The sequence below is a fragment of the Austrofundulus limnaeus genome, unplaced genomic scaffold (assembly GCF_001266775.1).
Source record: "Austrofundulus limnaeus strain Quisiro unplaced genomic scaffold, Austrofundulus_limnaeus-1.0 Scaffold33, whole genome shotgun sequence".
NCBI classification, from domain to species: Eukaryota; Metazoa; Chordata; class Actinopteri; order Cyprinodontiformes; family Rivulidae; genus Austrofundulus; species Austrofundulus limnaeus.
Window position 1 is genome coordinate 162,409 of NW_013952435.1, and position 16,018 is coordinate 178,426.

Consider the following 16,018-nt stretch of genomic DNA (forward strand, 5'->3'; position numbering starts at 1 on the left):
TTTTTAAACATGCTTTATGGCCACAAATTAGCTCCATAGTCTGAGTCACTTAACGAATGTGATAAATCTGGGTGTTAACAGAGATGTGGAACAAAAAGAGATGAGGTGCAACATTGATCAGCAGAAATAAAAAGCATAATGTTTATTTTTTAAGATCTCAGGAGCATCTGCACTGTTCTTTGAGGTCAGGAGGACAGGAAATTAAACACCCAGATAGAACCTCTTTGACATGATTGTCAAAATAATCCATTTTCCAACCTTTCCAGAACTGTCAGATAAGCACCGGTGACACGTCCGGTCTTAATGGCCTCTTAACACCGGTTGACCTCTCCGTCTTGCTGACAAGCCACATATTTTTCTGTTAGTTCAGTTTTGTCTTCATGCAATTAATTCATCATTCTTGCAGGTTCTTTTCTTTTTATGTCAGAGAGCAGAATTAGCTGTTTTAGCCTCTTTGTGCTTCGTGGCGTGGACGCAGAATTCAGTCTTCAGCTGAATGTCGGCGCTTCCACCGAGGCTTTGCTTCTGTTGTTTCCTGAATCCAGGTCTATCTCCTCGGCTTTAGCCTGGATTAGAGAATGTTTGCTCAAGACACAGCGTGGAGTGTGTGAAGCTTTGCTCCTGTCCTTGTTCTAAACACACACACACACACACACGGGTATAACGGACAACCTGTGTACACCTGACTTTAGACATTTTTTTAAATTAAGTCTTTATTGGGTTTTTATTGCGTCACAAAACATAAAAACTCCCACAGAGCCATAAACAAAAACAAATATTTTATGAGGAAGCAGAAAAAATAAGAGAGATTGGATTTTCACAATAAAAGCAGTGCTTAAAGACGTCTGAAACATGTTGAAGAATGAACTGTTAAAGGTAAAACAAGCAGAACTTATGCGTTTTATTTTGAAAATATGTGGTAAGTAAAGTCAGATAAATCAAAAAGTTACAAAATCAAAATTCATTTATTTCTTTTTCCAGAAATGTGATGAAAATCTGTTTACATCCCCTCACTGTGTTTTCATGGCGTTTGGAGGATCGACTGAGAAAACAGAAGCTAAAATCAGCTGAAAGCTAAACCCTAGCTAAAAGCTGTAATCAACAAAACAGAAGCTAAAAGCTGAAATAAGCTAAATCATAGTGAAACAGGTGATAAAACCTCAAATTAAAAGAAAATAAACAAGAGCTGAAATTCACAAAACTGTAGCGTTAGCAAAAATTAGCTGAATTGTTTCTAAAAGCTAGCGAAGGCATAGCTACGTTTAGCAAGACCATAGCTAAAAACTACTGTAGCCAAAAGCTAAATTGAGGAATACACTAGCTAAAAGGTAAGGGGAGCCTAAGAAGACACAACTAAAGCAGGTTTGCTGACGCAGATTGTAGAGAACAGTATTTTTAAAGGACCTGATGAGATATTGATGTCTTTTATTTTGAAAATATTTGGTAAGTAAAGTCAGATAAACCAAAGTTACTAAAATCAAAATTCATTTATTTCTTTTTCCAGAAATGTGATGAAAATCTGTTTACATCCCCTCACTGTGTTTTCATGGCGTTTGGAGGATTGACTGAAAAAACAGAAACAAAAATCAGCTGAAAGCTAAATGTACAAAACCCTAGCTAAAAGCTGTAATTAACAAAACAGTAGCTAAACTCTGAAATTAGCAAAAAAATTGCTAAAATAAAAACATAGCAAAACTGGAGATAAAAGCTAAAACTAAAAAAACTGCAAAAGAAAAACTCAGCCTAATTGGTGCAGAGTCATAGCTAAAAGCTATATTTAACAAGACAGCAAATAAAAGCTGCTGTAGCTGAAAGCTAAATGTACCAAAATCACATGTAAAAGCTGCAATTAGAAAACAGTAGCTAATAGCTCAAATTAGTCAAATCATAGTTAAAAGCAACAATTAGCAAAATTGCTAAAAGCTTGCACAATCATAGTTAAAAGCTATAGTAGCTAAAAGCTAAAGGCAGCATAAGAAAGCACAAATAAAGCAGATTTTATAGAACAACGATTTTAAATGAATTATTGGATCTTAATTTTTTTTTTTTGTTAGAATTGTTTGGTAAATAAAGTTAAATCAATTAAAATGTCTAAATTTTACTAAAACCAAAGCGGTCATTAGTTTTCCTGATAAACTGCCGAACATCAGGGGATCAGCAGAACCTTTTTTCAGAGCTTGACTCATCTGAACTCATCGTCTGTTTGACCCGTCGCTCTTCACACAACCTGTCATTGAACTAATGGATGTTTAGTCCGTAATCTCCGGGCCCCGCCCCCCCCATATTCATTTAGAATTTTATACAAATCTCCTTTTATCAACAGCTCATGCAAATTGCTCGTCCAGTTCATCTACTAATCCAGTCCATCAGCCATACCTCCTTAATCTCATCTAGGGTCATGGTCGGGTTGGGCCCAGACTGGCTGGGTTTGACGGACAGGCGGGTCGGATCCTGGTCCAACCGTCTGCACGTTACAGAGGCAGAGAACCACACGTTTCAAACAAAAAAAACTGAAACAGCAGAAGCACAGAAACGTCACATCAACCAGCAGGTTAAAGCCACGCCCACTTCTTGCTGCAGTGTCAGCGTGTCACCCACTTCAGCCGGGTGCCACCCTGAGTTGTGATCGCCAAGAGGGCAGAAATACTCCAAACCAAAAGGACGTCATGAGGGCCCTGAGGTGCTCTGATCCACACAGAAAACCTACAAAATAAAAGCATGAATAAACGTCAGCACAACGATTATTTCTGCATCTGATAAACTGTGATAAATGCACCGGTGCAGGARCATGTCACACTTCATGAATTAAAGATATCAGTTCATCATTAATGCTGAGCTATAGTGAAAACATTGTTGCAGAGTGTGTTTTATAAACCTGCACAGGTTTCTGTGAAGGATTTGGGTCATAGTTTTCATCCCAGGTCTCTAAAAATAAAATGAAGCTCCCAGGTTCTGATCCAAGTTATGACATCTCTCACTAATGATTGTCACAAAACCTTTACTGTGAAGTCAATTCAGTTTTAAAAAAATAATGTTCTGCTGATCCGAGGTCAGAATATTTCTGAAACGAAGATTTAAAATTTTAATTTTAACAAATAAAAAACTGTGAATGCTGAGTTGCTGAAGAAGCTGAAACTTACAGATTGAAGCAGAAAGGAGAACACTAGCTCAAAGCTAAACAGCTAAATGTTAGATAAAGGTAGCAAGACACTAGCTTAAATTCAAATATAGTCAATGACTAGCTACCAGCTAAAAGTAGAAAAAAGTTAGCTAAAAGGTATAAGGTAGGAAGAGACTGGTAACAAATGGCTAGGTAGAAGCTAAAAGTAACTATTGGCTGGCTAGAAGCTTAAAGTAGCAAAAATCTAACTAAAAGCTAAATGTAGCAAATGGCTACATATAAACTAAAAGTGAAAAAAGGCTAGTAAAAGCTAAAGATAATAATAGGCTAGATTAAAGCTAAATATAACAAAAGGCTAGATATAAGCTGAAAGTGGCTAATGTTTGATAAAAGCTAAAGGTAGCAAATCACTACATAGAATATAAAAGTCACAATAGACTAGCTTAAAGTAACTATTGGTTGGCTAGATGCTTAAAGTAGCAAAAGGCTAGCTAAAAACTAAAGGTGGTGGTGAGCTACCACCTGTAAATAACAAAAACTAGCTAAAAGCTAAAGGTGGTGGTGAGCTACCACCTGTAAATTACAAAAACTAGCTAAAAGCTAAAGGTGGTAGTGAGCAACCACCTGTAAATAACAAAAACTAGCTAAAAGCTAAAGGTGGTAGTGAGCCACCACCTGTAAATAACAAAAACTWGCTAAAAGCTAAAGGTGRTAGTGAGCYACCACCTGTAAATAACAAAAACTAGCTAAAAGCTAAAGGTGRTAGTGAGCMACCACCTGTAAATAACAAAAACTWGCTAAAAGCTAAAGGTGATAGTGAGCCACCACCTGTAAATAACAAAAACTAGCTAAAAGCTAAAGGTGATAGTGAGCCACCACCTGTAAATAACAAAAACTAGCTAAAAGCTAAAGGTAGCAAATGGCTGGTTTAAAGCCAAAAGTAGATAAGGCTAGAGAGATGCTAACAATGACTACAACTGCTAGAATATGAAAATAGCAAAAGGCTAACTAAAAGCTAAAGTTAGCGAATGACAAGCTACCGCCTAAAAATAGCAATAAATAAATAAACTAGTTTAAAGCTGCAGGTAGCAAAAGGCTGGCTAAAATCTAAAAGTAGAAAAAGCTAGTTTGACTCCAAAAATAAATACAATGGCCATAATTTAAAAATAGCAAAAAGCTAATTAAAAAGCTAAAGGTAGCAAACAGCTAACTACCACCTAAAAATAGCAATAAATAAATAAAACTAGCTTAAAGCTGGTGGTAGCAAAAGCCTGACTAAAATCTAAAAGTAGAAAAAGCTAGTTAAAAGCTAAAAATAACCACTGCTTGAATCTAAAAACGACAAAAGGCTAGCTAAAAGTAGCAGAATGGTAGCTAAAGCTTAAAGAATAATTGTAACTATTTTTAATGCATCTTTTTGCTGTTTTTCCTCCAGAGCACCAAAACTATTTCGGTTTCGACGACAATCTGGGTCCTGTGGCCGTGAGCATCCGCAGGGAGAAACTGGACGAGGGGAAGGAGAAAGAGGGGATGCAGTACAACTACCGGATCACCTTCAGAACCAGCCAGGTAACTGATTACTAACCCGTTTCAACACTCGGCCCGTTTTAAACCGATACGAGCCGAAACAGCTGCAGTCACAGAACTGAACTGGAGTCCAAGAGAGCGTGACAAAAACAGTGCAGCTGTGACGAGGCAGAACCTCTGAAGATAACCTCTTCTAGTAGCTCAAAGGCTTTTATTTATTTATTTACTTTTGAGCAAGTAGAGCGTCTCTGTTTTCTGTTTCACATATTGTTGGTATTTTAAGGTCATTCAGCTCAGTGCTCAGGCAGGCAGGAGAAGTAAATTTGCTCGGAGCCCCTCAGCGTGTCCAAACGTTCCGGTCAGTCAATCAGACACTGAAACTGTCTTTCAGAGTCGCTGTGATCGTCGCTCTCTCTCTCTCTCTCTCACACACACACACACACACACACCCTCACAACATGATTAATCTAAAAACTGAGCTGCTTTGCCTGAGTGTCCCTGGTGGACTGAGAGCTTTCCCTGATTGATGCTGGTTGGTCTCATCCTCTGAATAATTCAGGTGCAACAGACGAGTCAGGCAGCCAAATGTCACTGATATCCACCATTCTTGCTTTGAAGMCCCGCCCCCTCTTATGATAAAACAACATATCTGGGTCACGGTGGCCACGCACGCAGCACGCAGACAGTGCTTTCAACTTCCCGACCACTGCTGTGTCTGTTTGTGTTAATTCCTCTCATTTAGCCTCGGTGCCCTCTCCGCTCCTTCCTCCTCCTCCTCCTCCTCCTCCTCCTCCTCCTCACTAAGTTTGTTAAGTAATCTGATTTTCAGACAGCCTCTCTGTCAGATGGCCATTGACTGCTGATGCTCGTGTCCAAACGCTGAGTGGACGGAAATGGGATTTATGGATGTAAACACGGGCTTACAGAGTGGCCACATTAATGGGTTCAATGAACACAAGTCACTTCACATACACAGTTCAGTTAGCCCGTGTGAGTTATTTAAAATTTGACTTCCTAATGTGGTCCGGATGCATCGTAATGGAGCGCTAACCCAAGCGTTGTTTGTAATAAATGCATATTTCCTGTGTCTTTAGGATCATTTTAAGATGAGACATGCTTTATCTGAAAATAAAAACTTGATTATTTCAGTTGACCACCCTTCGAGGAGCCATCCTGGAGGACGCCATTCCGTCCACGGCGAGACACGGGACGGCCCGTGGGCTGCCGCTGAAGGAGGTGCTGGAATACGTCATCCCTGAGCTGAACATCCAGTGTCTGAGGCTGGCCATCAACTCCCCCAAAGTCCCAGAGCAGCTCCTGAAACTGGACGAGCAGGGGGTGAGTACTCTGACGCCAGCAGCACCGGTCTGGGCTCAAACTCCCTGTTAGCTGGAACCGTTTGATGTTTTCTGTCCCGACAACAACTCTGTGTGGATTTATGCAATTGTTCGTCCCTAAACTTTCATCTTAGCATCGTCATCACAGCATGCGTCTGCAGTCGTCACCCTGCAGGTTCAACCATGAAGGAGGCAAATTAACGGGTTGCTTCTGCCGGCCGAAGAGGGAGGCTTTGTGTAAAAAAAAGCTAAAACTTTCATTTTGTTGGGAAACCTTTGGAATAAAAGTGGCAACTGTTTTTGAAAAGTGGTAAAAGTGGCAAAGGGCTAGCTAAAAGTTAAAGGTAGCAAATTGCTAGATAGAAGCTATAGGTGGCAACAGGCTAGCTTAAAGTAAAAAATGATAGAAGTCGAAAACTAAGTGTAACTATTGGCTGGGTAGAAGCTTAGAGTAGCAAAAGCTAGCTGAAAGCTAAAAGTAGAAAATTGCTAGATAAAAGCTAAAAGTAGCAATGGGCTAGCTAAAAGTTAAAGGTAGTAAATGGCTAGAAAGAAGCTAAAAATGGGGAAAAAAAAGCTATAGTAAAAGTTTATAGTTAGTAGCTAAACATGACAATTGACTGGCTAAAAGCTTAGAGTAGCAAAAGCTAGCTCAAAGCTAAAGGTAGCAAATGGCTAGATAGAAGCTAAAAGTGGCAAAACCCTAGCTAAATGTTAATGAGCATATTTAGATGCTAAAAGTTACTATTGGCTGCCAAAAAGTTGTAAAGTCTAGCTTAAAGCAAAAAAGGATAGTTAGAAGATAAAAGTAACTATTGGCTGGCTAAAAGCTAAAAGTGGCAAAAGGCTAGTTAAACATTAAGGTAGCAACTGTCTAGATAGAAGCTAAACATGGCAAAAGGCTAGCTTAAAGTAAAAAATGATAAAAGCTGAACGTAATTATTAGCTGGCTAGAAAGTGAGAGTAGCAAAAGCTAGCTGAAAGCTAAAAGTAGCAAAGGACTAGCTAAAAGTTAAAGGTAGTAAATGGCTAGAAAGAAGCTAAAAATGGCAAAAAGCTATAGTAAAAGTTTATAGTTAGTAGCTAAACATAACTATTGACTGGCTAAAAGTTTAGAGTAGCAAAAGCTAGCTCAAAGCTAAAGGTAGCAAATGGCTAGTTAGAAGCTAAATGTGGTAAAAGGCTAGCTTAAAGTAAAAAAAATTATAGTTAGAAGCTGAACATAACTGTTAGCTGGCTAAAAGCTTAGGGTAGATAAAGTTAGCTGAAAACTAAAGGTTGAAAATGGCTAGACAGAAGCTAAAAGTAGCTAAAGGGTAGCTAAAAGCACCCTCTTTTAAGGAATTTTTCGTTTTTACTTACGAGTATTTGTTTCTTACGTACTTTATATATCTTTGAGAATAACTCAAATACAGTCTAAACACACGAGTGTAAAACACACAAACAGGTCAGATCTCTGCAGGTTCTTCGTCAACACGATGGCAGCAGAACTTAAAGTTTTATTCGAGTCATTTGTAGAAAATTCTCTTATTTAATGTCACAGGGTCATAAAAAAACAGTGAGTTTTTTCCAGGTCTGGGTGTTTGGACCAATATTCAAAAAAATCTCGTCACTGTTTTTTGTAACAAGCAGACATAAAGAAGCCGCGGCTTCTGTGTCGTTTTCAGTTTAAACACAGGCTCTCAGACGAGTTAAGGAGCTCGACTTGTTTTATTTATCAAATCAGTGAAGGGCTGCGGCAGTTCCTTCTCGTTCCCCGCGGAGCTCGTGTCCATCACGTCTGACTTTGTACCAAAGGCACCGCGGGTGAAAAGGCTCCATACGGTGGCACGGCTGCATCAGATGGTTGCTTTTTTTCTTCTTCTTAAATGTCATTTTTCACCGCTGCATCATGGGTAATGAAGCGGTGTCCAGTTATGATTCCTCACTGAACTGAACAAGAGAAACGTCTCCTGTGACTCTCAGAAAACTGTCCTCTAAAATGTCAAACTACTTCGTAGAGACGTACAGTTGTGTTTTTGTATCTGGTTATTAGTTTGTGAATTAAAACAGTGATGGATAACCTAAATTCTAATGTACAGGTAAATAATATTTAAGGCTTTAGAACATTTATTTCAGACATTTATTGTAGAAAAAAGCTTATTTTTTCTGTGCTTCATAATAAAAATGACCAGTGTTTGTGTAGCTGAAGTATAGCCGTGTTGTTGTTTCTAGATGGAGATTGACATCTTGAGGTTTTTTTTTTCCATAATAAAATTGCAAATAATTGTGATTTATTGCGTGAACACAAGACCTTTAATTGGCCTTCCAGTGGAATTAAAATTTTCAGTGGGAGTTGGTGGATTAGCCGGTGGTCAAATAATAATAATCAGAAAATAGACTGCTTATTAGTTTAATTACACTTGTTAACATTTGCTCGTCTTTCCAGTTGACAATGGAAAAACCTCCTCAGACACGTTTTTTTTCTTTCATAATAAAGTATTATGTTTGTTCATGTGGCATCTCTAATTATAAGAGAGCGACTGAGCAGCTCGACCCCTCCACAGAACCAGAACCAGGCTCTGWTCGGGCTCAGCGTGTCCCTGGATCGTGGCTTTGGGACACAGAAGTGTTAAATATCTTCCCGGGTATAAAACGGACTGAGTTAGGGTGTCCCAGAGAGAGACAATGTTTGCAGTCTCCTCGGGATCAGCGCTGCAGAAAGACCTCTTAAAGTTGGTTTATGGCCTCGCTGTAATGACCATGGATGTAAGAAGAGAACAGAACATATGTGGCTGTATTTCACATCGTAATGACAGAACACACAGATGGACCGGGAGGGAAAATACACCAGGCTGTTAAAATTAAATGTGGCTTAAAGTGAATGAAATCACAAATGTGTTTCTGTTATTTGTTATAAACGGTTAAAAAAAGGAGCCTTGAGCGGTTTATGAATCAGACCTTTAATTCAAGCTTAAACATGATTCGTTCCACCGTTTCAAGAGAGCAATCCACCGCCTGCTGAGTTTGTTAGTGCAGCGCTAAAAAGACACTTCTTATAAATGTAAATAAGATGTTTGGTGTGGGCCGGGTCACAGCAACAAGCCACTGAAGGTAGTCCAGATATCAAGTTCATTCCTTAAATCTCAGGTCYAAAAATCCACAACTTCTGTCTTGTTTCAGTTTAGAAGCAAAAAAAATTAAGAGTAATCCATGTTTTATGTCTTTAAGACATGCTTGTAATCTAAGTCAGGGGTTCCCAACCTGGAGGGGTACCGAGGGGCATAACCTTGTCTGCTTAGAGGTTTTGAAAATGTCCATTTATGGTTTGTATATAAAGATCAAAACAAGTCCATTTAAATAATTAAAACTCTGTATAAAAGTTTGTAATCATTATTAAATTATTATGCATCTTTGGTAGAGGTGGGGTGCTGTCTGGACCCCCTCCATTCCACTAAGGGRCACTATAAGTTGTAGACTTTTGTTCTAAAGGACTTTAAGTGAAACCAGAAGTGGCTTTAAAAGAAGCAAATCTAAGAAAACTTGTACGTTTACAGTTAAATAAATTGTCAAACATGTTATGTTATTTGTTATTGCAAAATTAAACTTTTGTGTAACTGTAGTTTAATGTTTGTGTTTTAAACTATCGAGAAAATGTGTTTTTCCTGTATGAGTGTTCTAAAAGATTAGCATTACGCTAGCAGTTTTCTATGGTGTTTAGACTGTATATTAGCAGCTAATTAGCATGATGCTAACACTTGTTTCTTGCACAGTATGGATTAATATTGATATGTTATCGATTGTGGTGTTTACATTGYAATATTTGCTGATATAGATTCAGCACAGCTTTAGTTGTGATTTGTTTTACATAAGATACTGTGATATGGGGGGGTGGAAGTAAGAAAGGCGGGATTTGAAGAAGATATGTTGGGAACCACTGATCTAARTAATGGATTGATTTCATCAGGTTTTATGGAGAAATATAACCGACTATCATCAGCATAGCAAAAATGCTGGGTTTGATTATGATTACAGTTTTCTGCTAAATAAATGCTCTAAAAATTACATTATCTTTGCTTTTTATGATAATTTTCTACCGCGATATATACCATTACCGTGAAGGGATTAAATTCAAACCCTGATATGAATTTGAGGTCATACCGCCTAGCCCTACTTCCAAACTTCCTCTGGTTACCTGTTTTATGATTATAATAAAAAAATTAAAAAAAACAGAGTCAGTGACGAGCCTTGTCTGTGCTGTGGGAAACAGAAAGCTGCAGTGCCATGACTAGAAATAGATGTTTGTGTAATGGTATAATGGTGCTGGAGTGTCGGGGCCATGCTTGGGGAGCTGTTTTGTGTTACATCACCACAGTGTACACAGATGTCACAGCCGAACCGCGTGTTGTTCTTCAGTACACTGCCGGACCCCTCAGGTGCTTCTGAGTGCTCTCCAGGGGCCACGCTGCCCTCGTTTCTCCGTCCACTCGTGAAGTCTGGAGTGTTTGTGCRCCTCTGTCTTCCTCTAAGAGGGTCTGCTTGGTCTAAGATGAGTCTAAAGCACAAAATGAAAAGCTCTGAATTCTTCCTGTCACTGCCGAACAATCAGGAAAACACCAACGGATAGACGGTTTCTTTCAGAAGCTGCCTGACAAAAGAGACGTTAAATCTTTAAACAAAGAGGCTCAACTTGAATCCCAGAGTTTGTCTCTTTTCAAGCAGCAGCACGTCGGCACCAAAGGGCCTGCAGGGTTGTCCTTGCCGTTGGCCGGTCTGTTAAGAGGAGCAGGAGGTCAAGTAAATCCATGTAATTATAGAGGGAAAAAACGCGAGGAGCTCATCACTGTGCATCATGCCAATTCCACTGGGCTGGAAGTTATAATAGCTKTCCATCATCGCAGCAGCGTGGATACAGAGCAGACGGGCCCGACAAAGGCGTCGCCATGACAACCATGTCGGGGGCACACTGAGAACTGATAACCTGTAACAGGGAAAAGGACAGTTCCAATTTGTTGTGCTTTATAGACCTTTCATTGGCTATCACACCGAGGAGAAAACCTGATTTTTTTTAGCAGATTGACATTTTATTCACAACTTTGAGCTTTAGGCTCCTGACCTGAGGCGTTTTTTTTATTTTTATTTTCTGCCACCTAAAGGACAAAAGGCAGGCAATAATCTGTGTGCGTCACCAAAACGTTAGCATCATGCTAAACTGGCTGGATTTTTATTCAACTTTCCGGAAACTGTAGCTGCGTTTCCATTGACCATGAAAATGCGCAAATTAGAATTTTGAAAATAAATTTGCTCAATGGAAACACGTCAATTTAGAAAAAAAAAACATCCTTTTTTCGACAAAATGTTTTAGCGCTAGGATGAGGTGGATTTTCGGCCGTATCAAAATTGGTGTTTTCTGTAAAACTGCAATGGAAACACTTTTTTCACATCACGGGAGTCACGTGATCAACAACCGGCTATTTCTACTGGTGAAAAAGACGACCACGAAGAAGACAACAGGAAGTAGAAGTAATAGTAAAATCACAGAAGTAGTAAAAGAAAGTAGTAAACTCACTGACTACAATTTACCAAAAACACAGCTGACGTAGCCACTACCAAGTATAAGGGGCTTGTCACTGGAAAGCCTCGATAAGACGCCGACGTCTCCTCTGATGATGAGCGCTAGTGTCGTGGTAGCAATATGTGTTTACATCCGTTGTCGCCATGTTTGTAATGACTTGGCGTGAGAACAAACGTATTCACGCGGGATTTTAAAAGCATTTCTTACTTAATGGAAACACYGCAATTGCGAAACTGTGTTCTTCGACATCAACAGAATATCGACTAAGTTTTGCGCACATTTGCGATAGAAACACAGCTGCTTACTTTTGAAGCCAGTCCARTAGCGTTGGTCGTAGTTACTAAAAATAGCTCCCTACGTAACGTGACGTCAGCAAGTCCCCGTATATCAAACAAGGAACTGCAGCGAGTGCAGTGCAGCAGTCGTGGTTTGCATCGACAACAAAGAACGTCAGAACGGTGTCGATAAAGCGTTGTTGTGACGGGACTTGCAATAGAGATACCCGATATGCCGAAAAACCTCGCATGCAAGGCGTTTGGTTTTTGCCGTTTCCAAAACTGATCACTCAGAGGGAGAGAAATGTGATCTTTGTGGTCGAGTTGGCTTCGACCGGAAGAATGTGAGGAGGGGTACCTACATCTGCTCCAAACACTTTGTTGGAGGAAATGGACCGACAAAGGAGCCCGCATCTCTGTTGGCGCTTTACTTCTACTTCCTGGTCATGCAGGTATTTAAATAAATGATAATGGTGTTGAACACCATGGTATTTTTACTATAAGTAAATGTATTTTTCTCTATCTTGAACTGATTCAAACACCGCTACTTGTGACGTCACAAGTCGCACTCCAGCCCACCCCAACCTGAGCCCAGCCCGTTTCCATTTAACCCAAGCAGAGACTCCGCCCACTTCTTCACAGGACGGTTCTGCTGTTTTAGAGCCGTCATGGAGAACAGAGACGTGTGGCTTAATTTTATTTTAATTTTACTTTATTTTTATTTTTATGGCAATGTTCTAGCAATATTAAAGAAARTTTGTGTAAATAATTTCACCATGAACTACTTTGGAAAAATAGTACTTTCAACTGAAAGGAAACTGAAATTAAACTTCTGGAGGAGGGCGGAGCTAATGTAAACAAAAGGTTGGAGTTCTGAAGAGAGCTGAAKAACAGGCGGAAATTAAATGGTGAGCGTTCATTATCTGAAATTAATTTAGTGAATTAAATCAAATGAACAGGTTTTGTATAGCCCACAGATGGATCCTAACTTGTTCTAGGAGCCCCATATTAGGTCACATTTAACACATTGCAAGAARGATGATCGTATTTTGTCTTAAATATTAAAATAATTGGTAACATTTATTTTTTAAAATAATTTATGGATTTATACCCCGCCCCTCACACAGTGACTGCTGGATGTGGGCACCAGTGACCCTCATGACCCTGAAAGGAAGAAAGAAGGTGGATAATTTACAGAATGCCTCTCACAGCTCGGTGTTTTGTGTTAAAATAAACATTTGGGTAAAACTGTCAATAACAAGTTTCACAATAAGTGAAGTTGGTCTTAAATTTCATGTTAAGTGGCATTAAAAAGTCTTAAAGTCTTAAATTTAACCTGCGTTAAGCTGTAGGAACCCTGTTAGAGATATCTATAACTATTATTGACAAGTCAAAATATAATTAGAGATATTTTATTAACTAATATGTCTGGTCATAAACCAATTTCAGATATGTGGAATGTAAGTGTGGTGAATCTGATTTTATGTTAAAATGGCCTGCCATACATGTGACAGTAATTCAGTTATATGACCTGGTATTTTCAAAGTTACACTGAAACGGCCACAACTTTTTAATTTCTCAAGATAAGATGAAACATAAAAAGTTTTTTTTTCTATTTCTTTGCTATAGTTCGGTGCTAAAACAAACTCGTTTAGCTCAAAGTTTTAGCTTCTAATGAAGATAATTTATGAAGTTTTCTATCATGAACTGGTGTTTTTTTTCTGTGTTTAATTCCCCTCCCTTGTTGCTCCACAGCTGCTCTAAATAGCAGCTAATCACATGATTTATTCTCTGTTTGGAGCTCCTGAGGAAACGCAGCCCGACTTTAGGAAAACGGGGATTTCGGGCCTCTCCTGGAAGGTTCATAGCTGCGACGTGATGGAAAGCTCGCCGTCAGTGACAGGAAGTGATGCTCAGCGGGTGTCTGTGTGTGTCTCCTCCCTCCAGCTGAGCTTCCAGCACAAGGTGGGGGTGCTTTACTGTAAGACGGGCCAGAGCACGGAGGAGGAAATGTACAACAATGAAAGTGGCGGTCCGGCGCTGGAGGAGTTCTTGGATCTGCTCGGTCAGAGGGTGCGGCTCAAAGGCTTCACCAAATACAGAGCTCAGCTGGATAACAAAAGTAAGCCGAAGCACACAAACCTGAACACACCTCTAATCCTGCACCTCTTCTGCGCTTAACGCTGCTTTTACTGTGGCTTGTTCAGCCCGTATCTTGTTAATCTGTGTTTGATTAATCCAGCAGATTATTTGACATAATGACCTTCTGTAATGAGGCTGTGACCTCGTGTGGCTCTGCTCTCTTRCAGCCGACTCTACAGGAACTCACTCTCTGTACACCACCTACAAGGACTACGAGCTGATGTTCCACGTGTCCACCATGCTGCCCTACACGCCCAACAACCGACAGCAGGTCAGCCGAGCGCCTCGTAGCCCTGCCCCCCAGCAGCGGACCACCTCGCGTCCTGTAGTCGTTTTCACCACGCTGGTTTAGAACATGAGCGCTGCCATGGTGACGGTGGCAGGATTTTAATCATCGTGTCGTCCCGCAGGACGGACCAGCCGTGATATTAGACAAAGCTTTGTGTCTGTTTGAGTTTCAGCCRTTTAATRARGAAGTTCTTTGTTAATCTGAAGAAAAAGACCCTGACCCTCCGGTTTCTGTTCAAACATTGTCTGAGTGCAGAACAGGAGCTAAAAGAGCTGAACAGAAGCTAAAAGAGCTGAACAGGAGCTAAAAGGAGCAGAACAGAAGCTAAAAGAGCTGAACAGAAGCTAAAAGGAGCTGAACAGGAGCTAAAAGGAGCAGAGCAGAAGCTAAAAGAGCTGAACAGAAGCTAAAAGAGCTGAACAGGAGCTAAAAGGAGCAGAACAGAAGCTAAAAGGAGCAGAACAGGAGCTAAAAGGAGCTGAACAGGAGCTAAAAGAGCTGAACAGAAGCTAAAAGGAGCTGAACAGGAGCTAAAAGGAGCAGAGCAGGCGCTAAAAGGAGCAGAACAGGAGTTAAAAGGAGCTGAACAGGAGCTAAAAGGAGCAGAACAGGAGCTAAAAGGAGCAGAGCAGGAGTTAAAAGGAGCAGAACAGGAGCTAAAAGGAGCAGAACAGGAGCTAAAAGGAGCTGAACAGGAGCTAAAAGGAGCAGAGCAGGCCCTAAAAGGAGCTGAACAGGAGCTGAAAGGAGCAGAGCAGGAGCTAAAAGGAGCTGAACAGGAGCTAAAAGGAGCAGAGCAGGAGCTAAAAGGAGCAGAACAGGAGCTAAAAGGAGCAGAGCAGGCGCTAAAAGGAGCTGAACAGGAGCTAAATGGAGCAGAGCAGGAGCTAAAAGGAGCAGAACAGAAGCTAAAAGAGCTGAACTGAAGCTAAAAGGAGCTAAACAGGAGCTAAAGGAGCTAAACAGAAGCTAAAAGGAGCTGAACTGAAACTAAAAGAGCTGAACGGAAGCTAAAAGAAGCTAAACAGAAGCTAAAAGGAGCAGAACAGAAGCTAAAAGGAGCAGAACAGAAGCTAAAAGGAGCTGAACAGAAGCTAAAAGGAGCTGAACAGAAGCTAAAAGGAGCAGAACAGAAGCTAAAAGGAGCTGAACAGAAGCTAAAAGGAGCTGAACTGAAACTAAAAGAGCTGAACGGAAGCTAAAAGAAGCTAAACAGAAGCTAAAAGGAGCTAAACAGGAGCTTAAAGGAGCTGAACAGAAGCTAAAAGGAGCTGAACAGAAGCTAAAAGGAGCTGAACAGAAGCTAAAAGGAGCAGAACAGGAGCTTAAAGGAGCTAAACAGGAGCTTAAAGGAGCTGAACAGAAGCTAAAAGGAGCTGAACAGAAGCTAAAAGGAGCTGAACAGAAGCTAAAAGAGCTGAACCGAAGCTAAAAGGAGCAGAACAGGAGCTAAAAGGAGCAGAACAGGAGCTTAAAGGAGCAGAACAGGAGCTAAAAGGAACAAAATGCTACCTAAAAAAGAAAGTTTAATCAAAAGTATGAGAAAGTTAGCTAAAACACAAAATAAACCAAATGGTTACTGAACTTTAAAGGCTTGGTAAAAATTAGAAGTAGCAAAAGATTAAGTTAAAAATAGAAAAATTCTCGTTAAAATTGAAACAAGGTTTGCCAAAAGAGGAAATGTCTAATGTCTAAAAACTAGTTAACGGTTACAACTACAAAAAATGTAGCTAAAGTAAAAGGCAAACTATAAGCTAAAAGTATCAAAAAGTT

The 16,018-nt window shown here is 40.0% G+C and overlaps 1 protein-coding gene across 6 annotated transcripts in view; it reads left to right on the forward strand.

The window, feature by feature from the left end:
• LOC106515866 (signal-induced proliferation-associated 1-like protein 2) overlaps positions 1 to 16,018 on the forward strand; it is a 138,434-nt gene that overhangs the window by 61,222 nt on the left and 61,194 nt on the right. For all 6 annotated transcript variants that reach the window (XM_014005900.1, XM_014005902.1, XM_014005903.1 and 3 more), the window contains exons 3-6: positions 4,557 to 4,690; positions 5,798 to 5,986; positions 13,762 to 13,936; positions 14,124 to 14,227. In XM_014005900.1, coding sequence (XP_013861354.1) covers positions 4,557 to 4,690; positions 5,798 to 5,986; positions 13,762 to 13,936; positions 14,124 to 14,227 — 602 coding nt within the window. The remainder of the gene's footprint in view (positions 1 to 4,556; positions 4,691 to 5,797; positions 5,987 to 13,761; positions 13,937 to 14,123; positions 14,228 to 16,018) is intronic.